The sequence below is a fragment of the Miniopterus schreibersii genome (assembly GCF_964146895.1).
Source record: "Miniopterus schreibersii genome assembly, chromosome: 7".
NCBI classification, from domain to species: Eukaryota; Metazoa; Chordata; class Mammalia; order Chiroptera; family Miniopteridae; genus Miniopterus; species Miniopterus schreibersii.
The window spans coordinates 34,600,477-34,625,980 of NC_138108.1; the positions used below are offsets into that span (position 1 = coordinate 34,600,477).

Below are 25,504 nucleotides of genomic sequence, written 5' to 3' on the forward strand. Positions count from 1 at the left end.
AGTTATTAACCGGTGAAGGAAGAGTGAGGTATCTGAAAGCCAACCGGAGGGTCAAGGGCCTCACTTAGAAAGGCTCACGGGGGAAAATTGCATAGGATGATTAATGTTCTTTGGTTAGCAAGGTCAACATGTCAGGATTCCCACAGGGGGGGAATTAGTTGATTGGTGTTATAAGGGTAATATGTCTAGTCCCAGGGAAGTTTCTGTTAGCACTAGAAGGATCTATGCTAAGAGTTAGGCCTTTACATTGCCTAATTTATTTGGAAGTATGTCATTTTGACCCTAAAGATCTTTCAATAGCTATTTCTGAGATTCTGATGAGTATTTACTCTTTGAAACTGAGGGAAAATTTTTTTACTTAAAAACATTTATTGGCTTTAGTAACTGATATAGTGGCCAAGTTGGCAGATTCACGTTCTCATTATTCAAACATCCATGGAAGAGACTGATTCATCTTCCAGGTTAAACATGAGCTGTATGATTCACATGCACAAATCACAGATGACAGGGGTCTAGACGGGTTATTAATGCTTCTTACTGATGTATTTTTTGTTGTTTTTTTTCAGACAGGATTTCTAATCTTGTGAGGATCATTTTAAGACCATTTTCTAATTTGGCTTTGATGGTAAAAATCAGTGGCTCACTCGTTTATATCATAATTCAGGCCTAAAGCTGAGGTTGGAATGACCTGTGTCCCTCTTGACTTCTCCTTTGCCACCGTAAGAGGGGGGAACTGAGGAGTAAAACAAGATTTTCAAAGATATGATAAGATGAAAAATGTAGCAAAACATGTAGGTCTACCCTAGAGTAAGATGGTGCAAAGGGTATTCTAGAAATCATCTGTAATTAAATCTTGTCAAAGGGAGATTAGAAAGAAATTCAGTATCTTCTGGATTTTAATTAGACACAGGGAGTGCTACAGTGTGGGGTCTTCTTGGGTGTGTCCCACGCCTCCCCTTTCAGATTCCTGTATCTTTTGGGGCTGTTTGGAACATTTGGATGATTTTTAAGGAATTATGTAAGCTGAATACCATTATGTTTAATTATCATATACATAATATTCAGGGAGTTGGTGTTCCCAAATATAAGAAAACCACACACTTCCAACAGAGAAGGATGGTATAAATAGAAAGACATTGAACTGGGCACTGTTAACTGCCATTAACTGACTCATGACTTTGCATAAGTAATTTTATCTCTGAGTTTTCTTTTCAAATTAAGATATGGAGGGCTGGAAGGTTTGGGAGAGGGAACGGGTAGGGTGGGCTAGATTGCTAAGGTTCATTACATTGCTAAGATACTATGCTTCTTTCTGGAACTTCTTTGAAGCTGGATCTATTGTTCTTTTGTTGCAAAGGGGGTGGAGTGTTGCTATTTTCATTTAGGAAACTACATTGAGGAAAGAGAGACAGCTGATTTTATTGTCAAGTCTCCCTGGGGCTCTGAGGATGGCCTCTAAGTAACTAAGAGAGGTATCTAGTTTCTCTCTTCCTCCCCGCCCCATTCAGAGAGTCATTTAGCTATCAGGCTGCTTTATTGAAATTTTGTTTTTAAATTTATTGTAAAAAGAGATAACCAGGAGATGAAACAATGAAATCTTTATAGCAGGTACAGTTTACTATGGGTAATTCAGGGCTTACTATCTACTTCAAAAGGGTGATTCTCAAAGTGTTGTCCCAGAGCGGCTGTATCAGCACCATGTGGGGACTTATTAGAAATGCAAATTCTCAAGCCCCACCCCAGAACCGCGGTCCCAGAAACTATGAGTGGGGCCCAGCAATCTGTGTTTTCAGAAGCCCTGCAAGGGACTCTGCTGCACACTACAGTTTGAGTCACTGCCCTAATGCTGATATAGCTAACAGGTGGGAAGCTTTTACTGTCGACTGGAGAGGTAAGATTTTCTTAAAGTGGAACTTGAGGAATTACTAGGTCCACAGAATAGCTCAGGTAAAGGCCATGAAGCAGGAAGGTCTCCCCACTTGAAGTGCAAGGTTTCGCATTCTATTCCCGGGCAGGCAGAGCCAGTGCCTGACAATCAGCGTGGTTGGGGTTCAGGCCGAGACCCAGGCTCACAGAGAGCCCAGGTTCTTCCTGTTCCCAGCTCCTTCCTGCCCAGGAAGAATTGTTTGTGAGAACTGTGAAAAGACCGTGACTCAAGTCCCACTTCTGACAGGCCCTTCTCTAGCTTTGAGACCTCTGGGAAATTACTTCACCCCTCTGAGCTTTTCACTCCTTGTAGTTTCCTCATCTTTGGAACTAATACTTCCTGCAAAGCATGGTGCCTCACATATAGTAGCTCCTCAATAAACACCAGTTCCCCTGCTGCCTGGCTGATCCTCGGTACAGAAAGGCACTGGCCACAGTCATTCTGACTAATCCTGGTACTGCTACAGGAACCCTTGTTAGGAAGTTAAATGAACTGCCTAAATGCACTGCCTATGATGCATTCTAAGACTGGTTGGCCGTGACTGGGTCTGGGGGCATTTCCTAAACGGCTGTGGAGCCCAGAATTGGCCCATAGTCCCAACTGGGTGCTAGGTGGGTGCTGTGCCTTGTGGTTACACTGAAGTGTCCTGGAAGAGGCCCACTGGCTGTGCCTTGGAGAACCCTTTGAGGTCCTGAAATCTAGTCTCCAAAAGATTTTTTTTTCAGTAGGATATTGTTATACTAATAATTTGCATTTGCCACCTTGACAGCTTTCTCAAATATAAAAGCCACCGCATAAACTCTTTGATTTTTCATCCTTAGTTCTAAAAAGTGAGCTCTGAAAGATCACTATTGCTATGCCCATGAAAATATCACTGAAAAACTCCTGTTCTCCAGCCCCTTGTATGTTGTCTGCCAATTATCTACTTGAAATTTCTTTACCAGATATGGGGAAATATCTAAAGCAATCAGCTATCTTTCATGTAAGCCAGGTGCAGTTTTACACAAAGATCAGAGTTCTGCCGGTTAAACCCAACTGTATAAACTAGAACATCAGAGAAACAAATTCCCTATGACCCATTTCCTCTGGGGCACCAGGTTTCATCTTTCCCTTAGTTTTTTCTAAACGTGGGCTTTTTTGAAGGCACCCATTTTGGGGGGTACAACTCATCCACTAGTGGAAACAGTACGACATATCTGATTTGTGTTTTCTTCATGACCACTTGGCTTATTTTTCACACTTGGCTAGCTCTATTTTCTCAATTAGAATTTACAGATTTTTAAGCCATGTATATTTAATATTGAAAATATAGCATTTCAAATTCCATCAGCCAACATTTCTCAAATGCATATTTCAAAAGAAATAGAAGATGAATTCTCTTCTTTTAAAAAAAAAAAATCACACATGCTCTTAAGGAAGGCAGAGCACACCCAGATGAAAAATGAAAAAAAAAAAATTTGAAGCTATAAATTGGCAGGTGCTAAAGAATAATTTGCAAAAATGAGCAATGTTGGAGGGACACTAACTAGAAAAAATGAACAGAAAGGCTTCTGGGAGGCACTGAAACTTATTTTGTGTTTTGATAAAGACAATTTTGGATTAGAGAAAGGTTGTGAGGGAATATGTTAGACAAAGGGCATAACTGACTTTTGTGCAGGGGAAGAAAAACAGACTTTATTGCAGATAGTTGGAGAACCATTAAGACAATTGGCTCATTTCTTCTTATGCTGTTAAGATTTAAGATAGCAGGAAAACGTTTTAGCAAAGAATCTATTACATTTACCCCTCACTTCTTCCTTCTAACTTATTGAAAATCCCGCCTACATCTCCTTAACACAGAATAGCCCCCAAATGCTCTACTATGGACTGTTTTAAAAATTTCCCCCCAAATTTTACTTGCAAAATAATTTTTTATTTTCTTTTTTTCAATGACACAATAATTGTAGCTCAGGCAAAGTTTGTATAATAACTGACTTATCTATCATCTGTTGTTGGCCCCCCCGCCCCTCCTAAGTGGAACAACCTTCCTTCTGAAAAATTTTACTGCCGTCACGGACTGCTGTTTATGGTCATTTTAGAGATAAAATCGCATAATCTCAAGTCAGCACTGACGTTTCCTAAGTGCTGTCAAGTCAGGGCTGGGAATGGAGACCGACATCTCCCTGGGAGCTGAGGGTGGGGGGGGGGGGGGGTAGGGGGGGGGTTCTTGCTCATTACTGGCTGAGAAGTGGATGGGCTTCAGCAGCCAAGCATTTCAACGATGTAGAGCAGAGGTGACTTCCTGCTTTGTTTTAGGGTTTGCTTGTTTCTGACATTCTGCAATCCCGCCGCTCCGCGCCTCCCCCGGAAAGGGCCGGTCATTCCACTTACAATGCGCCCTGCGCGGGGGGTGGGGAGGTGGCTCGTTAGTGGCGGGAGCCGACCAGGAGGGGATCTGTTTTCTATTTTCTTCTCTAGACTGAGCTCATTTGGGTGGAAAGGGTTTTATTGTTGTCATCATCATCACCCTTATGATGTGCGGTGTAATTTTCCTACACGTTTCCCTCAAGCGTTAGGTGAAATTGTTGGTGAGGGGAGTTAAATATTAAGTGCCATTATATTTTAGTGAGTAAAATCAGGGGGGTAAAAAAAAAAGTCCAAGTACCTTAAAGCAGTTACTTTTCCTTCTTAAGTTTAAAAAGCAAAACTTGAAGGTTTTGCTTGCAGGGCAAAGAAAAAAAAATGAAAAGAAAACAAATTTTTTCTTGCTTCTGGTGGCCTATTTGCAATTATTTTCAGCATTTCTTCTTCAACTTTATTTTTTTTAATGAAAGGCAGCCTCCTTCCACCTAATCATTAAAAATGCAGACCACTTGTAGGCAGGAGCTCTGGGTTAAGGCTCCGGCGCTGCCACAAGGGTCCGTGTTTTCTGCGACTTGGACCTTCCCAGTGCCGTTTCTTAAGGCTGGCTTCCCGGCGGCGTCCGACTGCGGAGCTGTGTGATCCCAGGGGAGAAGCTGTAGTTCGCGTTACCAGGGAGGTTGGCGCTAGGGGGGTTCCTGTCCAAGTGGGGAGCTGCGGACGACTGCTCAGGTGGAAACTGGGGTGGGCTTTCCGTAAGGGGCTGGTGGCCCGCGCCGTGGCGCTGGGGAGGCGTGCGGTCCGGGGCAGAGCCGTCGGGGGCTTCCGCGGCCTCACAGCCGCTCCAGGCTGCGCTGCCCTCGGCTTCCAGCCCGCAGACCGTCTCCCCAGGTCCTCCGCTTCCCGGGGGGCGGGCGGGCGCCGGGGGGCCGGGTCTGCACGCGGGGCGGGGCGGGGCCGCCCCCCCCCCCGGGCTGCGGGAGGGGAGCGCGCACCCGCGGTCCCGAGCGCAGACCTGCCGTCGGGGCTGCTCGGGCCCGTCCCTCCCGCCCACGCGGGCGCTGCGGGCGCGGCCCGCACCGCGGAAAGCGGGGTTCCGCCTCTGCCCGCCGGCCTTGCAGACTCCTGCTGCACCGCGCCCCCCCGGGAGGCTTTCCCCTTTGGTTTTCTTTACTTTCTTCCCGCCCCCCCCCCTCCGCCCCGCGCCCCTCACTTTGGAGAATTTCATGCCTTATTATTTTTTTTAGCACCTTTTTATAATCCAGGGGACGTGACACCCCACAGCACCAAGTACCTAGTCGAACTCTACTTTTGTTTTTACTTCTCCCTCGCTTCCTCTCGCGCCCCTGCCCTCGGATTCCTCCGCGAGGTCTGAGGTTTCTGCCAGAGGGGCCGGGAATAAATAGATGCCGCGGCCCCGGAGGCTCCGGCGTCGGGGAACGCGCGGCCCGGGCGGCGGGGGCGGCGGCGGGAGCTCGCGGGACCCCATTGGGGGAATTTGATCCTAGGAAGCTGTGCGATTGCCGGGGGAGGAGAAGCTCCCGGATCATTGTGTCCAGCTCCGGGGGGGTGGGGGGAGGAGACGGCGGAGCGGGCCTGTCGGCGTCCTCGGCGCTGCTGCGCGCTGCCCAGCCTGCGGGGACCATGGTCTGCGGCCGCCCGGGAGGGATGCCGCTGCTGCGGGCCGGGCTGCTCGCCCTGGCCGCGCTCTGCCTGCTCCGCGTGCCCGCAGCCCGCGCTGCAGCCTGCGAGCCCGTCCGCATCCCCCTGTGCAAGTCCCTGCCCTGGAACATGACCAAGATGCCCAACCACCTGCACCACAGCACCCAGGCCAACGCCATCCTGGCCATGGAGCAGTTCGAAGGTCTGCTGGGCACGCACTGCAGCCCCGACCTGCTCTTCTTCCTCTGTGCCATGTACGCGCCCATCTGCACCATCGACTTCCAGCACGAGCCCATCAAGCCCTGCAAGTCCGTGTGCGAGCGCGCGCGGCAGGGCTGCGAGCCCATCCTCATCAAGTACCGCCACTCGTGGCCCGAGAGCCTGGCCTGCGACGAGCTGCCGGTGTACGACCGAGGCGTGTGCATCTCCCCCGAGGCCATCGTCACCGCCGACGGAGCGGGTGAGTGCCGGCGCGGGGCCCTGCCTCAGCCGAGGGCTTCCCGGAGCCCCCGTTACTAGCCTTGACTCCAATCCTGGCCTTGCTCTTCGCATCACTTCTCTTAATCTCCTGTTTTCCTTCCCCGCATCGCCTTTCCCTTCTGATGCACCGCCTTCCAGTAGGTGCTGTGTTTCCCTAAAACACTTTATTCCACTCCCGTCACACTTCCACTCAACACCGACCCTCCACTTCCACCCTGTGCACGTGGACGGAGCCAGACCTGGCACAGCGGTGCTCTTTTCTGATTCTGTTTGTCTGCAGCCCCTGAGCTTTCCTGCCTGATGCTCTTGCTTTCCAGTCACCCTTCTTCTTTCTCTACTGTAATGTGTTAGATGCTTGTCGAGAGCGTATGGTGAAAACAGAAAACCCAGGCCCCGTTTTCTTCCAGTCATTAAAAATGCCAAGATAATTTCAGTAACCTTACCCTGACCCGCAGATGTTAGTGGTATGTGTTTGCTCAAAATCCAATTTGAGCAATTACGTTCACCTTAAATTCCCCTCTCCTTTCAATGAGATAAATTGTCCTTCCATTCCAGACTGAAACAGCTGTGAGGCATTGCTATGCGCTGCTAATTAGCTCCTGTGACTCGCTCCAGCCACAGAGCTGGCCCAGCGGAGCTGCTGGGCGCTTTTCGCATTCCCACATGCCTTCAAGTCATTTTGTAAATAACATATGGGTGAAAGGAGTTATATTTAAGGTGTGTTATCATCACACACTCATGTAATGTTATTTTTAATCTCACCTCTTATCCCACTCTTATGCTCCGTAAATAATGTCTTTAGTACCTTATTTCATGTTCTTTCTCTGTGTGTACATCAGCCACACATTCATTTCAGTCTTTTCCTACCGTAAAACTTTATTGCTGTTCTACGTTTAATAGAATCAACCACAAGTTGTTTTCTCACTAGTGTTAGGTCTCATTATGACAGTCATAACTCTTAAGACCCCAACTGAACCTAGTTCATTATGGGCCATTTAATTCTAACTCAGTATCACTCCTACCAATTAGCCCAAACTCAGATTTCACCCTTGGTATACTTTAAAAATAAACCCAGTCTTTTATGATGGCTTCTCTTTCATACTCTCCCAGATGAGCTCTGTTCTTGGATGTGAGGACTTGATTGCCTCCTTCTCGGTTCATTTCTTGGGCATCAACTTTTTCTTTTGCCCCTTAACATGCTCAGCCCCAGCTCATGTCTTCAGACCCTTTCTACATAATAGTTCTTGGTTGTCGGGGAACTTATTTGAAAAAAAATGTTTCTTGCGCACATTACCCACTTACTATAAAGGGAGTGGGGAAGGGGAAAGTATTTGTACAAAGAGCCACAAAATCAAAACTGAACAGAAAGATTTCAAGAGCGTTTTTCTGGTCACCTCACTTAGTGCATCACTCTTTGAATATACCTATTGTGTTCTTGATTTCAATCAAGAGCCAAGAACTAGTGGCATAAAATAATCTGAAATAAATGAATTTGTTATTAATCTTTGGGCTAAGAGAGTGCTCCTGAGCCTTTGCACTCAGTACTGTCCCAGGTGGTGCAGACTCTGGAGGAGCTGGGTGAGCTACTGCCCTGGGCTGCCAGGTACTTAAAATCAGTTAAATGCTGAGGCTCCTCTCAGGCCAGGGGTCCTCCCCTTAAAGGAGAAGACTTGCTCTGAAACCTCTCAGAGATGCCCTCAAATGAGAGAGGTTTTGCATAGTTAATGGCTTTCAAAAGCCCTAGTCAATATGGAGGGGAAGCAGTTTCCTTTAGTGTCCCTGAGTTACCTATCATTGTGGACCGAAGGTAGGACAATTGCTTCACTGAGGCACTCAACTAAATAGGACATGAATGGAAACAATTTGTCAGTCCAGGGGACCTGATTTCCCAGCTGCCTTAAATGCCATAATATCTGCTTTGCTGACAGCATCCTTGCTAGAAAAATAAGTAGGGGTAGGTGGCTGTTGGAACCATAATTTAGTAATGGTTTCCCTTCCGCCCTGCCTTTACCTTCAGTGTGAACCAGACTATTGTGGCAGGAGGGAGCTGAATGTGCCGTGGGAATGGGGAATGGAGGGGTGGATTCTAGCCTGAAGGGCCCCCTTCGCTTCCAACGCCAGCTTGCTGAAAATTACATTCCCTGTCCTGGGTCAAACTGTCAGGCACCTGGAATTACTTAGGAACTACCACATGTAGCCAGTTTAATTTACGATGCAAATATACTCCTTGGTTCAGTTGGGATATGATAGTTCATGAAGCCGGTTTTGTTTTTCACCCTGCCTTCCTCCAGGTATAAACAGAGTCCCTATGTTTTCTGACTAGAATCCAGCTGACTATAAAAATAAGGTCTTCCTGAATAAAATGGGGCCACCTTTCACATTCCTTCAATGCCAAGAAGATTTTTCAAATCCTACCATTCACATGGATCTGTTTCCTCCTAGTACAGTATGACTCCACAAACAAGTTTAGGACATTTTACAAAGCAAAGTCTTATTGAAATGGAGAATTACTTCAAACTGCCTTTTGCTTTTGAAATACTTAGGGCAAAACATGTATTTATTTTTTATAAAATCAGACCCTGACCATTACTAATAAATTCACATTAAATTTATTCTTTTTCCACATTTTACATTAGCTATATGGTTATTGCTACATGCAGGACTGCTTTATCTGAGAATTTTTGTCAGTTCAAGTTAGTTGCTCATCCAGTTAATTAAGACATTTAGTCAAATCTGTAATATTGTATGGTGAGTAAAGAGTCTGGCAGACCACACTGGTGAATCTGGATTCTGCTTCATGCCAACTGTAATCAGAGGGAAGTTATATAACCTCTCTGATTCAAAGTTTTCCAACCTGTACCATGGGGACAATACTGTGTACATCCTACAGGCATGGTGAAAATGAAATTAAACAGCATACATACTACCTGGTTCATGGCCCTTAACAAATTGTTGCTGCTGCTGTAGCTGTTTTACTGTGATTATCATTGTTATAGCAAATTGACATTTTGTGTGTGTTCATTTGTTTTTAGAAGTGGCATGTTGGTCACTGCAGATACAGCCTAGGACTTTTATCAGTTCAGCTCTGGAAAAGAAGCTTCACAGGGGGACCTAACTGGAAAAGCAGATCTTCTGTATTATAAGCTTAATATTTCATTTTCTACAAATCGACCTGGACCTCAGGCTCGAGAGCAAATTCCTTTGGGAGCAACAGGAAAAAAGAATGAGTCTGATGGCTGTCTGTCAGTTACAAATGGTTTATCTCAGAAACATAGAACTCGTGTATTTAAGAAAATTTACGGTATGATATTTAACAGCTATTTATACAACACCCATGGCGTGCCATGCCAAGGCCTTTATAATCACTCCTCAGTCATTGCTGGTCTCCGTAGTGGTGTTAACTTGTCACCCCAGCTCTTGCTCAACACATTTCTCCAGGCCCCGTCTCGCCTGGCAGAGCTGGGCCAACTTTCACATGCATGAACTGCTGTTTAATCATTTCTCCACTCTCTGAGGAACAGGCAGCCTTTTCTTTAGCCTTGGTCTACAAATATTTGAGGGGCCAAATACTAAGAAGGAAGACTTATTTAGTGTGATAGGAGGAAAATGGAATGGAAAAGAGAAATGGAAATTTTAGATTAAAACTAGAGAGAAAGCACATTTTTAAGGATCCTTCAGCATGTAAAATATTGACAGGAGGCGCTCTGGATGGGGTAGGGAAGACTGTCTCATAGTGTTATTTAATTTACAGCTAATCCAATTATCAGTGGTACCCAAATCTTATTTTTTAATAATTTATTTTTTATTTTGTTCCCCACAAACTTCCAAACAATTGTTGCTGTAAGTAGTAAAATTGACTAAGTTATATTTGGTCTTTCTCTTTCTACTAGATGTATAAAAAGAGATCAAGAGCCACCATATAGATATATAGTTTAGAATAATTGAGAGTTGACTATTTCCCTCAATTTGAAGAAAATCACAGCTCTAGAGTTATAGGCCATTAGTTGGAATTCCAGATTTGTCATTAATGTTTTACGTTGAGCAAGTCATTTGACATTGACATTGGGGATTGTAAAGAACAAAAGAAATATTCATGTGAAGTGACTGATAAACAGTGAAGCACAACGTAGGTTTTAACAACAGCAGCCTGATTGGGGAGAGGACACATCATCCTCAGGAGAGGGAGCATTGGCAGCAACAGAATAAGATTTATACCTCACACGTTCTAGGTGCTGTTTTAAGTGTGTTATGCATATGAATTTATTTATCCTAATAACTACATGGTAGGTACTGATATTTCCATTTGGCGGAAAAGAAAGGTGAATCAAATAGAGAAGTTAAGTGATTGTCCCAGTTCATAAAGCTATTAAGAGAAAGAAGATTCAAACCAGAGCCCTTTCTCCACTATACGCCCTTTCTTGAAGGAAGAGGTGACTCCTCACTTTAGAGAGGATCTGTCTTCTGACCATCAGATTGCAGTTAAAGGGTTGCTTTTACCTTTATATTTTGAAAGCCCGTTTATCGGGTTACATCCTGATAAACCCATAGTAAGTTGAAAATTTTGTAAGATGAACATGCATTTAATATATTTAACATACTAAACATCATAGCCTATGCTCGTCTTCCTTAAATGTGCTCAGAACACTGTTCAAAAAAGGCCGGCAGCACAGTCCTCTGTGGAGATCAGCTCTTTACCCTCGCGATCCCCGACGGCGGGCTTGGCCCAGTGCCACTGCCCAGCATCGCGAGGGTGCCGTGCCGCACGTGGCCGTCCTGGAGAAAGGTCAGGGTTCAAAATTCGTAGTATGGTTTCTACTGGATGCATGTCACTTTCACATCACTGTAAGGTTTAACCATTGTAAATTGGGGGCCGTCTGCATAGTTTAAGAGAACAAAAAGACAGCGCTGGATAAGGGATTTCAAAAGATAAAACTACTTCTTTTGAGATAGCAGAGAACATAACACTCCAGATTTTTACATCTAACCTTTAGCCTCTCAGTCTCAGCATGCTCCAGAGTAAACTCATCGTTTCCTTACCCTCATAGGCCTATTCTTTTATAGTATTTTCTATACTGTTCAGAGGCACTGCCACGCTCCTACGCTAGGCCTGAGAGTCAGCCTCGCTTCCACCCTCTTTCTCATCCTGATACTCAGTAGGCATCGAGTGCTTGAATCTACTCTGAATCCAATTCCCTTCCTTCTTTCTCTAATGTTATTTTATTAGTTTGGATCTCACCATTTATCACATGGATTATGGCCCTAGGATGATAACCGACTCACCTCCAGTATTGCCCTTCCGTATTCCAACAGGGTGATCTTTCTGAAATGCAGTTCTGTTGCTTAACATTTTTGTTATCTGCCTCTCGCCTTTATGATCTCATCTCCCCTTAGCTCTCTAGTTTCATTTCTCTCAGCTTACACCACTATTTCAGCGGTGCTGGAAAACTTGCAGGTCCCTTGATGAGCATGGACTGTGGTGTCTGACCCCCATACCTTTGCACGTGCTATTCTCTACCTAGAGAAAGCTCCCTAGCTTCCCCAGCATCCTTAGGACTATTCTGGAAATCTCTATGACCCCTACTAGAAAGCCCTGGGGCATAAAACTGACTAATAATATCTACTATTTTAATTGAGGATGATTTTGTTAGAATTTCTAAGTTTAACTTTCTAAACACAATTTTTTCTTTATGATAAAAAAACCTGTAGTTTTTTTCTTTTATAATCTAACAATTGACTTCTAAGCATTTTTAAAGGTGTAGAAACATTTTTCTGTGAATAAGAATGAAAGAAGAGCCCGCCTGGGTGTGGCTCAGTGGTTGAGCATCAACCTAGGATCCAGGTGATCGGGGTTCGATTCCCGGTCAGGGCACATGCCCGGGTTGCGGGCTTGATCCCTAGTCCGGGGCGTGCGGGAGGCAGCCAATGAATGACGACTCCCTCATCATTGATGTTTCTATTTCTCTCTCCCTCTCCCTTCCTCTCTCTGAAATCAATAAAGGTATATTTTTTTAAAAAAAGAATGAAAGAAGAAAACCACTTTTGTAGATTCGGCTGTATCAAAGGGGTTTTCTTTTCCAAGAGAGGAGCTTTGTTTTTCATTTGTATTTCAACCTTTTAACACTAAACAATTATTTAAAATGTGAATTAATATGATTTCTTTATTTACAGAGAGATCATGTAAATCATATGCATATCATCACATGATTATTGGACTTATTCAGGAATGGAAAAAACCATTGGCACATTACTTTAATACTTGGATACATTTATGGTTAATGAAGTCTTTGAACAGAATAAAAGTCATTAAATTAATAGTTTATGACTAAGTTGAACCAAATGTTTTAGAATCAAGTGTTTGCTGCCTGCTTATTTATTTATTTGGTGGTTGCTATCTTTTCTTGGATATAGCTTTTAAAATACCAGCTAATGATTATTAAGCCTGGGAAAATAATTCATTAATTGTAATTTGGGGTGCTATTGTCCTAAAATGGTACTGACCCCTCCTTGTTTAATTTATTCATGACCTATGAAGAAAAAGGACAGAGAAAGAACATTATTTTCTATGAGGATAAACAGAGACATTAAACTCATTAACATAAAGTGTTAATACATATATAAAACTCCTGTTTGAAAGTACTGAGTTAAGTGTCAATAAAAATGTAGAGGTGGGTACGGCATCTCTCAGCATGGTGCTCTGCTGAGGCACTCTCTCATTCCCTAGAGGCTGCTTTCTTAACTAGAACACAGGAGGACTTTACATTATTGTCATTTATCATTACCATTTTCTGGGATTACGGGATTATGAAAAGAGCGAATAGCAATTTCCAGTACCATGTTTATTTGCACTGGTTTGAATAATCCTTGGATGGTACACTTCCTTTCTGCTGAAGGACTGTTTAATCTGTAGTTAACAAAGAGCACAGGAATGCTTTCTGAATGTGTTTTTTTCCTTAGGTGCTAAGAATTTAGATATATTCCATTAAAGTGTGATGCATCTATTTATTGAGATGCATTTGGTTCTTTTAGTCATTAAGAGCTAAGTGTTGGGCGAGTGCCTAATATGTACATGGGCTTTACTGTGTAGGATACTCATTACTCACAAATTTGGTAAAACTCAAAACTTTATTAAATCCTGAAATTTTATGCACATTTGATGAGGATTCATAAAAAATATATTACCTTTCAATCACACGAAAGAATAGGTCTTGTCTTTATTTGACCTGTAAATGATAGAGTGCTAACCTCATGACACTAATTAAAATTAACTTCCTTGAAACACCTCCATTCTTACCCAAATCATACCTGTGACTGAATTAGATTTTTATATGGGAATTCTTGAAATGAATATGTTATGATTCTTACTTTATTCTATCACCTTTCAGATTTTCCTATGGATTCTAGTAATGGAAACTGTAGAGGGGCAAGCAGTGGTGAGTACATCACTAACTTCCTGGTTTTCATTTATAGTCAAATTAATCTTTGATGTAACCTAGTTACTCAAGTCTTGTTTGGGGACATTTGTGCCCTACATTCTAAAGTAAGCTTATAACAATTATCTTTTATTTATATTAATTTTACTTTTAAATTAGCATATAATAAAATTGACTTTTTCTTTTGGTCATTAAAAGTTCTATGAATTCTATAAAATTTTTTTAAATACGAGAACATTTATTTGGAAAGTCACAGAGGTAGAAGAAGTGATTCATAGAAGAAATGGGCTTAGGAGACAAGTTACAGAGGTAAAGGAAGGGCCCTTGGAACTTGGGCGTGAGGAAGGTAAAAGCGATGCACCTGGTGGAATGGGGGGGGTAAGGGGAAGGGAAAGGCACGTGTGCTCCCAGGAGGGAGAGTGAGCTGGTTTCTCTGTCCTAAAGGTTTTAAGGGTGGAGATTTTAGAGGACGTCTTAGGGAAAGATCGCAATAGAATATTTATCAGCTTTCCAGGTGTGCCCTCTCAGGGTCAGGGTCTCGCTGATTGATTGGTCAGTGCCATGGCGGGGGGTCATTATTTAATGCAGCTGGTCCTGAGGTCAGCCTTGGCTGTGGCATTGCTTGACAGGTTTTGCTGCTTTTATGGGCCTAGAGCTGAAATACTACTGAGGCCTGGATGTTATCTCTAGGGAGGAAAGGTCAGGGAGTCCAAATTGCATGACCAGAGATATGCTAGAGGAGGAAAGGTCACCCTGGGGACAAGGTCCCATGCTACACTTGCCCTTTGCTAGGCACTTGGGGCTTTCTGCCCTGGTGACCTTTTGTACCTGGCCCATTGTTCGTGCTCTGCTAATGTCTGTCTTAGCTACCTACTACATCCCCCCCTCAAGGATCTTGGCTCTGAATTATTACAGAGAAAAGGGGTGTAGGGTCTTTTCTGTAGCTGCGTCCTGATGAAGAAGGGTGAAGTTTTCCTTCAGGCCAAGAGATCCTTGCTCTCTGTCAGAGGGATGCTGAGGCCCGAGCACAGAAGAGGGCGGTGATGGTATCTAGTGGTGGGATTTCCTGAGTATGTGTAGGGCTTGTAACCTGGTGGAGATAAACTGTGTTGCAAATCTTCATAGGTGAAAAATAAAGCTTTTAATTGAACTAGAGTAATACTTAAACTGTGTTATAGGGTCCGTTGAAACATGATTTCCCCTCTAAAATCACCCTCATTTTATTAAAGCGCCAAATTAAGACCAATTTATTTACCGTATTAAGTCCAGTTTCAATTTGGCATGGTTATTTGCATGAACCCAATAAGATTAGCAATTGTTCATATAGGCTTTTTAAATCTGCTTTGCTGAAATCTCATGATTGAGCTTTAATTAGCCCCTCAGCTGGGGGATACTAGAGGTGGGGAAATGATGAAGCCATCACCAGTTTGATGCTACTGGTCTACTCCCCCAATCTTCCTGCTGCTGTTTACTTTTCAGAGTCCTTAGGTAGCTGCTTCATGCATTTTGTTTAGGTTTTATAACTGTATTCAGTGGGAAAGACGTGATGGACTCTACTTACTCCATCTTATCATAAAATAAACTTTTAGATGAAGTATGACACATGTGCAGAAAAGATCACGAATCATAAAAGCACGCAGCGGTGCCTTTTCGCAAAGTAAACACTGTTGAGTAACCACCGCACAGATCAATATATGTACCAACACTCGAGAAGCCTCCCCGTGCCTCTTCCAAATCATTACTTCCATGTGTCTTCCCGAAGATAACTGCCGGCAGGAATTCTAACAGCATATGTTAACTTTGCCTGATTTTGAACTGTTATGAATGGCATCCTATAGTATACATGTAATTTGTGTGTGTGTTTGTGGCTTCCTTTCCTCTTTATTACGCTGTGTATAGCAGTGCTTTCAAATTTCCATTGTATTCTGTCATATGAATATATGACACTTTATTCATTCTGATGTTTCTGGGTTTCTGGGTTTCTAGTTTTTGTTACTACGACTAATGCTGCATTTGTTTGTTTAAGAACGTGATAACTACAATAACTACAATTAATCTATATTTCTATTCACTTTCCTCTAGTAATTCATTGATTTGGGTCTGTATGTTCTGCCTTGTAGGGTGTTTTATGTGTGGAAGCAGAAGATAAAATAAGATTTATAAAATTTATAAACATTAAAAATTAAAATTGATTTTACTAAGTTTATAAATAGCTTTGAAACATCTGTTTTCATTAGATTGGAACAGTTTTCACTGTTGATTTCCACTGACTCTTATCAGAGTGATAAGCGTTTGAGCTGAGACAATGTCTACCAAAGGCGCCCCAACAAACGTTTATCTTTTAAAAAGTCATTAGTGTTCAGCAATAGTTCTATTTTAAGGATCACTCCGACTATTATCTTTGCTCAAAATAAACCAAAAAGTTCATTTGTATAATACACAGTACATTCAGTAAGTCAAAATTTCTGGCCAAGTGCGTGCATGTGCTCTCAATTTGTCCTGAAGCTCTGGTTAGAAAAATATAGCACGTCAGCGTGTGAAACAGAGAGGACATCAACCACACCCTACATAATACACGAAAGTAGTTCAACGGCTAAGACGGCCTAGAATGAATGAGGTGCTCCTGGGTTCATTGTTTACTATTCCTCTTTTATTCATGTTTTTCTGTGCTCTGGTATAATGAGCGATGAAAAACAAACTAGCAAACCAAACCAAACTCATTCTGCTTGTGAAAATATATTCACATGTCCTGAAGAGAAAATATAATTTGTTCACAGTCAAAATTCTATACTTTGGAGTAATGAAACAGCTGAAGTTGATTATGATAAAAGAGGAAATGAGGAAGACATAAAAACATTGTAACCCACATAACCCCTCTTTCAAAAGTGTCAAGCTGTTTCTGTCTGGAATTTGGAAAAGAAATTCTTTCACTCCAGTTAATTTGTCCTTGCCTCAAAGCTTAACAATTTTCTTTTTCTTTTTTTGGAAATAGTAATTCTGTCTGAGCGGCTTCCAATTTGTGAGCGTGTTTTTCTGTTGTAAACCCACTGTCGCAATAAGGAGTCCATCCTCTCGTTTCCAGAACTTGGAATAGGAGAAAAACAATTTTAGTTCTGTTCCACTGAGTCATTTGGGCTGTCCAATCAACACAGAAAATTAAAGTGGGTAATCAGATGAAGCAATGAAAAGATAGATTTTTGTGAAAGTAATCCTGAAAAAGAATCCCCATAGTTTCTGTTTTGTGGTGGCGACCGATTTATGAGCTTTTTATATTTTAAAAATACAAGTTTTTCTAGAGAGGAAATATAGTTGGTAAATTCCAGTACTAATTAATTATATGATCATGACCAAATAACATAATTTCTCTGGGTCTGTTTCCTAATATAAAAGCAGATTATATTGACCTCTGGGTTACCTTGTGATATAAAGTGGGCAAAAGTAGGTTTATAGTTATGAGTAAACTAAACACAGAATTTATTCCTTTTTTTTTTTTTTTAACATTTACTTTTTCTTTACTTTTTATTTTTTTTATTGATTTCAGAGAGAGGAAGGGAGAGGGAAAGAGAAATGGAAACATCAATGATGCGAGTCATTGATTGGCTGCCTCCTGCACACCCCCAACTGGGGATCAAGCCTGAAACCCTGGCATGTGCCCTGACTGAGAATCGAACCTTGACCTCCAGGTTCATAGGTCTATGCCCAACCACTGAGCCACGCTGGCCAACCACTGAGCCACGCTGGCCAACCACTGAGCCATGCTGGCCTGGCCAGAGTTTATTCTTGTATTATTATTATTTATTTATTACTCATTGTGTTTTCCATACCAACAGCTGTAAACCTACTTTTGCCCACCCGTGTATTTTCAAATGAGGGAAATACTAGCAGTATCCCCTAGTGTACAGTTGGGTGCGCTCCCAGTGTTTTCACTAGCCTCTCCCTGGCCCTATTTCAAAGGTCCTTAGAGAAACTCCTCTGCGCAGCTGAGTGGCAGCTGCTGAGGAACTGAAGATTCCTGATTGCCTGCACCTACCAGCCTGCCCCAGCCACCCCCTCTTTTAGTGGGATGGCCTCTGCCTACCTAGCTTGGGTAGTATAGACCCATTCTCTCTTTCCTTCTCCAGACTTCTTTCTGCCCTTTTGGCTTCCTACGAATTTTGGGAAGGAATCCAGGTGTTATTTTTTTCACTTTTGGTGCAAATGCTTACTGACTGTAGAGGCTGAATTGACTTGGGAAAACATCTACCCTTTATTGGAGGCAAAATTAGTATAAATAAAAACATAGTATTTTTATAATTTTACAGTGGCACACACATATATATATATATGTATGTATGTATGTATGTATATGTACATATATACACAGTATTTGACACTTTTGACCAGTTCTTACTCCTAAGCATTCTCCCCCCTGAGCTACGTCCCACATCGTCCTGGTTCTCCTCCTGTCCCCCCTCCCCCCAGGGTGTGGGCTTTCCCCAAGGCTCTGTGCTTGGCCTCCGCTCCTCTCTTCTTACAGTGATTTTTTCCTGTTGGGGTCCATCCAGCTGCATGGGCTAACTCATCCCCCTGTGACTAGTTCTGATCACTCCCCCAGGTAGAGCACCACACTTCTCCATAAGCAGCACCTCTACCTGGGGAGCCTATTTGTAACTCCATACACACCATACTTAATAAAGTTATCTTTTCATGAAACATCGCCTCCTTGCAACTTTCACCTTAGTATGCGGCACCATTGTTTTCCCAGGTTCCCTGCTCTGAAGCTTCATCCACCCTCCGATTCATCAAGCATTGAACGCCCGCCTCTTCATCCCAGGCGTGTTCTATGCCAAGGACAGGCGAGGGGGAGTGAGCAGTGGCCTGCGTGTCCTTTATCTGTCACCTCTTTTCTGTGTGCTTGGGGTTGAGTAGAAACATTATATTCTAAAAGACTGTGAAGCCTACTTTATTTTTTTTGGTCAATTGATCTTTTTGGAGCATGTCACACTGAGCAATACCTGACAAAATATCACACTTCAGATTTCACAAGAGAATATGGGCAGATTGCATTGACTCTTTATATTTTGTTGATCCTGAATGACTCTTGGATCCAGACACCTTGTGAAAGGCAATTTACTTAAAAATTTCCAAAGACATAAATCCTAAAGGAGTAACTAAATTTCCTTTTCTTATTAATATAGTGTTAGTCCTCTCAATCTTAAGCAATTCCCTTTTACAAAGTTCAAATAACTATGAATTGAGACCTTTATTACAATATTTGAGGTTTGTTTTTTCAGCTAAATTGAGCAAATGTTATTTTTGCTTTTTAAAGCCTTATTATATTACCTGGGTTCACCAATCAACTTCATTGCATTTCCACATACTGCTCTAATCCAAAGTAAAATCTAATATGATATTTTTTGCCCTGTGTCTATGTTTAGGGAATAAATATTATTTTAAATATATAATGAACAGCTGCTAATCCATGACACACTTCAGTTTATGGAAAAATGAAAGAAATATCTTGTATGAATTTTATGTTACTGGTACTTTATTGAGATGTAATTTACTTACAGTAAAATGCACAAGTGTATGCCTCGCTGAATTTTGACAAATGAATACACCCATGTAGCTATTACCCAGATCAAGATAAGGAATATTTCCTTCACCCCTGAATTTCCTGTGCACAGTTCTGACCTGATTACCATAGAGCATTGATTTTCAGCTGCTGTGCCGCAGCACACTGGTGTGCCACGAGAATTTTAAAACATGCAATACCTGACTATTTAGTTCCAGGCAATGACTTCTTTTCCCTTAGATTGTCAAATAAAAAAGTGACAACAACCAAAACAGCAATAGTCGTCCAGTGTGAATGAATCGAAATTATACCTATTTTTTTGTCAGATTGGCAAAAATAGAATATATTTCATGGTGTGCCACAGAATTTTAGTAATTAATTTATGTGTTCCATGAGATGAGAAAGGTTGAAAATTGCTGCCATAGATCAATGTTGTCTGTTCTTCAGAGTCACATAAGTGGAATCAAACAGTACATATTCTGACAGCTTTTGTTTTTAAAGCTTAATGTTTTTGAGATTTATTTGTTTAGTTCTGTATATCATTTTATTCTTTTTTATTGTGTAATAGTATGCCCTTGTGTGAGCATAACACCAAATATAATTTCTAAATTCTATTCTTTTTTTTTAATACTTCCCCCAAAGCTAAATGTAACACATGTAAGTTAAAAGTTTCTGTTTCTGCCCTGGCTGGTGTGGCTCACTTGGTTGAGCATCTTCCTGTGCACCAGGAGGCTGCTGGTTTGATTCCCCATCAGGGCACATGCCCAGGTTATGGCTGGGTCCCCAGTAGAGGGCTTGCAGTATAGATGTACTTGGTTTCTGATTCTGCAGGAGATGCATTGTTGCTCATTAAAATCTCCTTCATCATTGCGATCAGGACACTAGGGTTCTATGTTTTATTTTATGCCCTAGGCATAAGATCCTCTATATTTCAATGAAGTGTTCATTTCATGACTTGCAATTTTGGAAAAGGGAAGGTGGTCTTAGGGGTGAAATCTAAGCATGTTTCACAATCTCTTTGTTTCTAGAATGGAACTGACCTTCTGGAAAGCCAAATGATATATTGCCCACATTCCCTTAAGGGCTGTCTGTCAAGTTCCACAATGGCACCCATCCGTGTTGCCATTGATTATAAAGTAGCTAATCCATCTGTGCTTGGACTTCTTCTTCACAACTCTGTCTGTTCTGCCCCAGCTATCCATTTCCATGGGCACAGTCTGGACTTGGTCATCTAGCAGAAGCTCCAGCAGTCTAATTTAATTTCAAGTATCCTTCTCTTTGCCTACCATTTCTTTTCATTCCAGCAGATTTGCTCTAATATCACACTGCTAAAAATGTTACTCCATTGAGGCTGATTGTCTGTTCGCACCAATTTCCTTGTCCACCTGAGATTTAATGGTGTACTGTAATAATCATTCTCTTGAAAATACCCTCAATTCCCTTGCCTTTCTTTTCTCCTGCCATGCTCATCTGGCAAAGCGCCAATTCTCGTTGCCAGAGAAAATAACTCAGTTGGGATGACTGGTTTCATTTTAAGTTCAAGATAAAACTAAAACACATAGTTAACACCGCCTAGCAATCCTACCTTTATTCTTTAGAAAGTTTGCCTTTCTACTTAATAAAATAACTTTTATAGCTGTTCTCTCCTTATACTTCCATACCCTGCCTCTCTTGGCCCCTCATTCCCCACAGTTGATGATATCACTCCACCTTTAATGAGAAAGGATAAGCCATCAGAAGAAACTGTCATCATCCCACCAACAGATGTAGAAGCCTGTCGGCATCTGGACCTTCCCTCCTTTCTCTTCTTGTATAGTGGATGAAGCACCCCTCCGGCTTTCAAAGTCCTCTCCTCTCCTTTGTTCGGGGTCCCCTCCTCTCCTTGCCAATTGGATTTAATGGGCACTTTTCTTCCTTAGCTCAGTTGAGCTTGGAGGGTTTTTTGACACAGACACCTCTTTCCTTTTCTCTGGTAACATCCTCTTTGCTCAGCTTTTTGACTCCCTGTCATTGGAGGCTCCTTTGCAGTCTCCTTTATGAACGTCTTTGCTGTCTTACATATTCAGATACTGTTCCTGCCTAGATAATTACAACTCATCTTTCAGGTTTTAAGCTTAAATGGCATCTTCTCAGAAAGACTTTGAAGACCAGTCTAGGTTAGATCATCAAGTTATATGTTCTCTTTGCACACTGTACTCTTCTTTCATAGCATTCATCACATGTGAAAATAAATGATTGTAGGTGTAATTATGTGTTCAGTGTCTGTATCTCATTCTGCGTTGTCTGCATTGCTCATCAGGTGCCTTACATGCCTCGCACAGAGGTTGGCATATAGCAGGTGCTCGATAAATATTTGTAGAATGAATTAATTAACATGTAAGTGATTGAAAGGGTTCAACAAATGTTAGCTCTCTTTTCCTTTCCCATCTCATATTTACAGAAGCATGGGTATCCCAGGGTTGTAGAGTCAGAAAAGACTATTTCCACAGGAGAAAGATAAGTTCCTGGTATGATGGACATTGACATATGTTTAAAATTACTTAAGGTCATGCTGTGGACACCTCTTACAGGTGGTTAAATATATAGACCTTGATCTCGGTAAAGAAGTCGTAGTTAAGGATGTAGATTTTTGAATCATAAACATTTATTTTTACATTTGTTTTAAAATTTGTGGTCTGCTCCAAAGTGTCTTAAAATGGAGGGAAAGGGGATGAGGGGGCTTCTAGAGTCAAATGCCAGCATATAAAACATATAGTGAGTGCATTTGGTACAAATTAAAATTATTTAAACTCTGATCTGACTAGAAAGAGTCAGTCTTGAAAGAATTACAGTGGGAATTGTAACATAAATAGAATTGTATTTTCTTCCCCCCCTATACTTTTTGACAATAAATCCTGAGCACGGATCTGAGGTCTTTTCCTAAAAAAAGCCGAGAAGCACTCATTCATAGGTAGTAGTATTTCAAAGTCATGAAAGGCTATAGGAGTTTCAAAATCTTGCAAAGTTAATTATAATCTTATAGCTCTGGATGACACACAAGAGAAGTCAGTTTCAAACAAAGGTCAGAGTTAGTTTGAAAGGCATATCACACTTCAGCTGGAACGCAAACAAGGTTGCATTAAATAGTGAAGGTCCGGTGGGAACCAAATTTCATACTTGTATTAGGTATTTATAATTCTTTAGAGCTTGTAAAACCATATGACCCTTTAAAATAATATTATCTTTTTGTGTTTTCAATATTTATGAGCCAATTTTTATGAGCAGAAAACTGAATAAAGGATGTGATCACTTTCCTCTCAGGCCCTGCCATGTACCGTAGGGCATCTCCCTGGAAGTGCAGACCAAGGTGTGTGGAGCTCTGGGCATGCTAATTTTGCAAACTCATATTTGTATTAGGGTGATAAACTCACGCTTGTGCTAGGATGGAGATCACTGATTTCAGGATGTGGGGAGAGCTGTTGAAGACAGTTTCCTGGTCATGCCCAAGGAAGCTTGTGGGATGTAGGATGGCATGCAGTTCTCAACTCAGAGTGTCCTGTGTCATCCTAAACTTTGAGGTGAACGAGTTGCTAATATCGAAACCTCCCCCACATTTTGAAGGACTCTTTGTCACTTATTTTGTTGCTGCCAGCTTCTTTTTCTTATTTTTTCCCTTGGATAAGAACACCAGTTTCTGTACAAGCTTTTCTTCTCCACAGTGGAATGCAAGCAAATGAATATCTAATTTTTTGTGTGTGTGCAAAGCTCAGTAAATAGATTTTCTTTTACCACTATAACATTTAAAAACCATGTGCCATTGGGAAGCTGGAGAGAAAGACTATTAGCAAAATTATTAGCAAATTAAAGTAGAAATGATAATAATACGAGTGGCCCAATAAAAGTCTGAGAAATCAACTATTGGTAGGAAAGAAAAAGAAGCTGCTACAGTCTGATTTAGGGTGGCAGGTACAAAAAATGGAATAAATAGTGTATGCAGTGCATCCCTCTTGATTCTTTACAAATTTCAAGTTCTTGGGCTTTTGGGGAATATATATGTAGATGTGAGTAAACATTAGAAAAAGGATACTCCTCCAGATCTCTTGATCTAAGACACACTTTCATGAATATGTTTGGGTTAGTTAGCGTAAATAAGTGAAAGGAAGTTCTTCCATATTTGAACCTTGTAGATGTAAAATTCCACTCTTCCTTATTACCCTTGTTATTTCATTTGAGCTACTAGTTACTTCAACTAGACAGATAATTGCTTATAGCAAGAGCTAGGGGTTGAGCATGGGAAGGGCCACACATATGGTAGGACATTGCCACTTTTGAGACCACCAGAAATAAGTGCATTGAGGACGAACAAAATTTTGTCCCAAGAATAGAGTTGCTTAGCTCATTAGCTATTAGGAAGTGGTCTAGTTATGTATATGTAGATATGTAAATATTTACTTGAAAAATCTTCCTAAATTATTTCATGATATAATTTTTGAAAAATCTCTGCTCGGGAAGTTTTATGGAATCCATTGATTAATGCTCAAGCAAAGTTATATGATAAAATCATATTAGACTCAGTCCAGTGGTGGTATATTTTTGCCAAGAGTTTTTTTTATTAGAGCATGTGCAAATTTCTGAAGAATTACAAATATGTAGTAATGTATCTACATGCATTATTATTATTATTTTTAATATATATATCTTTATTGATTTCAGAGAGAGGAAGGGAGAGGGAGAGAGAGAGAAACATCAGTGATGAGTCATCATTGATCAGCTGCCTCCTGCAAGTCCTTGACTGGGGATCGAGCCCGCAGCCCAGGCATGTGCCCTGAGCGGGAATCGAACCGTGATCTCCTGGATCCTAGGTCGATGCTCAACTGCTGAGCCACGCCCAGCCGGGCTATATGCATTATTTTTGATAGATATTTTTAAATGACAGAAAAGTGCAAGCCCTTATCTATATGCGGGTGAAGATAATTTGCAAATCTTCAGAAATAGTCTCATCTCAAGAATACCTTTCCTTAAAAAATATATAACATTTCTGTACAAAATAAAACTATAGAGTATAGAAGTAGATCACTTCCCATTTTTAAAAAATGAGAACACAAATGTTTTGCTAATAAGAAAGTTATTATTGGAAGAATCTTCTTTAAAATAGCAACCAGCACGGATATTACCCATTATTTACTGGCTTAAAATATTTGTTCTGCAGAAATTGTGGGTGATATCTGCAGAACAGATGAAGTGCTATGTGTAGCAATGAGACATTTCTCACCTCTCTTGTGGGCGAGAACAACAGTTCTTGCTGCAACTGCTTTGTACAACTGCGCCTGTCCCCAATGGAGGTGCTTATTTCCAGAACTTAAAAGCTGATACTAAGGGTGCTACTGTCCTTGGGATTGCTGCTTTAAAGCATGTTATCTCTAAGTATGGCTGAAATCTAAAAATTATTTTGATTTGAAAACACAATATCATGTGGTCAACAAAACTTCTGCCTATTATTGGTCTCCATGTTAACATAAAACACTTTTTAAACAAATATTTTTGTCAGCTTTCTTTCTGTGATTCATGTGTTCTATTTCCCTTTTTCTGTGTCAAAATAGAAGAAACACATACCATTTCATTTTTATGAATCTTTCTCAGGGCACTATTTTAAAGAAATCTTACACAAACAAATGTTTTCTAAGATAATTGTATTATTCCCTATTCTCATATTGACTTTAATGACTAACAACCTACCATGCTTATGATGCATGTATGACATATATTTTTTTAGTTAAGTAACCTGTAAATAATATAGTAATCCACTTTCCAAGATGTTAAATGATTTGTCCTGTATATGAAGTATATAATTTTTGAAAAATCTCTACTTGGGAAGTTTTATGAAATCCGTTTGTTTATGCTCAAGCAAAATTATATGTTAATGACATTGTATTAGACTCAGTCCAGTGATGGCATATTTTTGCCAAGAGTTTTTTGAGATAATTAGAACTACTATGACAAACACCTATGTTACATATAAAATGTGTGTTGGTCACTATGCACCATATAGTTAAAAAACAGGAACCTCTCATTCCAAAATATGCATGTAGTAATTTCCTGCACTAAATATAAAAATACCATTGAGTTTAACAG

The 25,504-nt window shown here is 41.2% G+C and overlaps 1 protein-coding gene across 2 annotated transcripts in view; it reads left to right on the top strand.

The window, feature by feature from the left end:
- The first annotated feature begins 5,276 nt into the window (after nucleotides 1-5,276).
- FRZB (frizzled related protein) overlaps nucleotides 5,277-25,504 on the top strand; it is a 28,916-nt gene continuing 8,688 nt past the window's right edge. The window contains exons 1-2 of one of the 2 annotated variants that reach the window (XM_081142962.1): nucleotides 5,277-6,389; nucleotides 13,792-13,839. In XM_081142962.1, the coding sequence (XP_080999088.1) occupies nucleotides 5,912-6,389; nucleotides 13,792-13,839 (526 nt within the window). In that variant the 5' untranslated portion in view covers nucleotides 5,277-5,911. The remainder of the gene's footprint in view (nucleotides 6,390-13,791; nucleotides 13,840-25,504) is intronic. The other variant, XM_081142963.1, reaches the window with a different exon arrangement.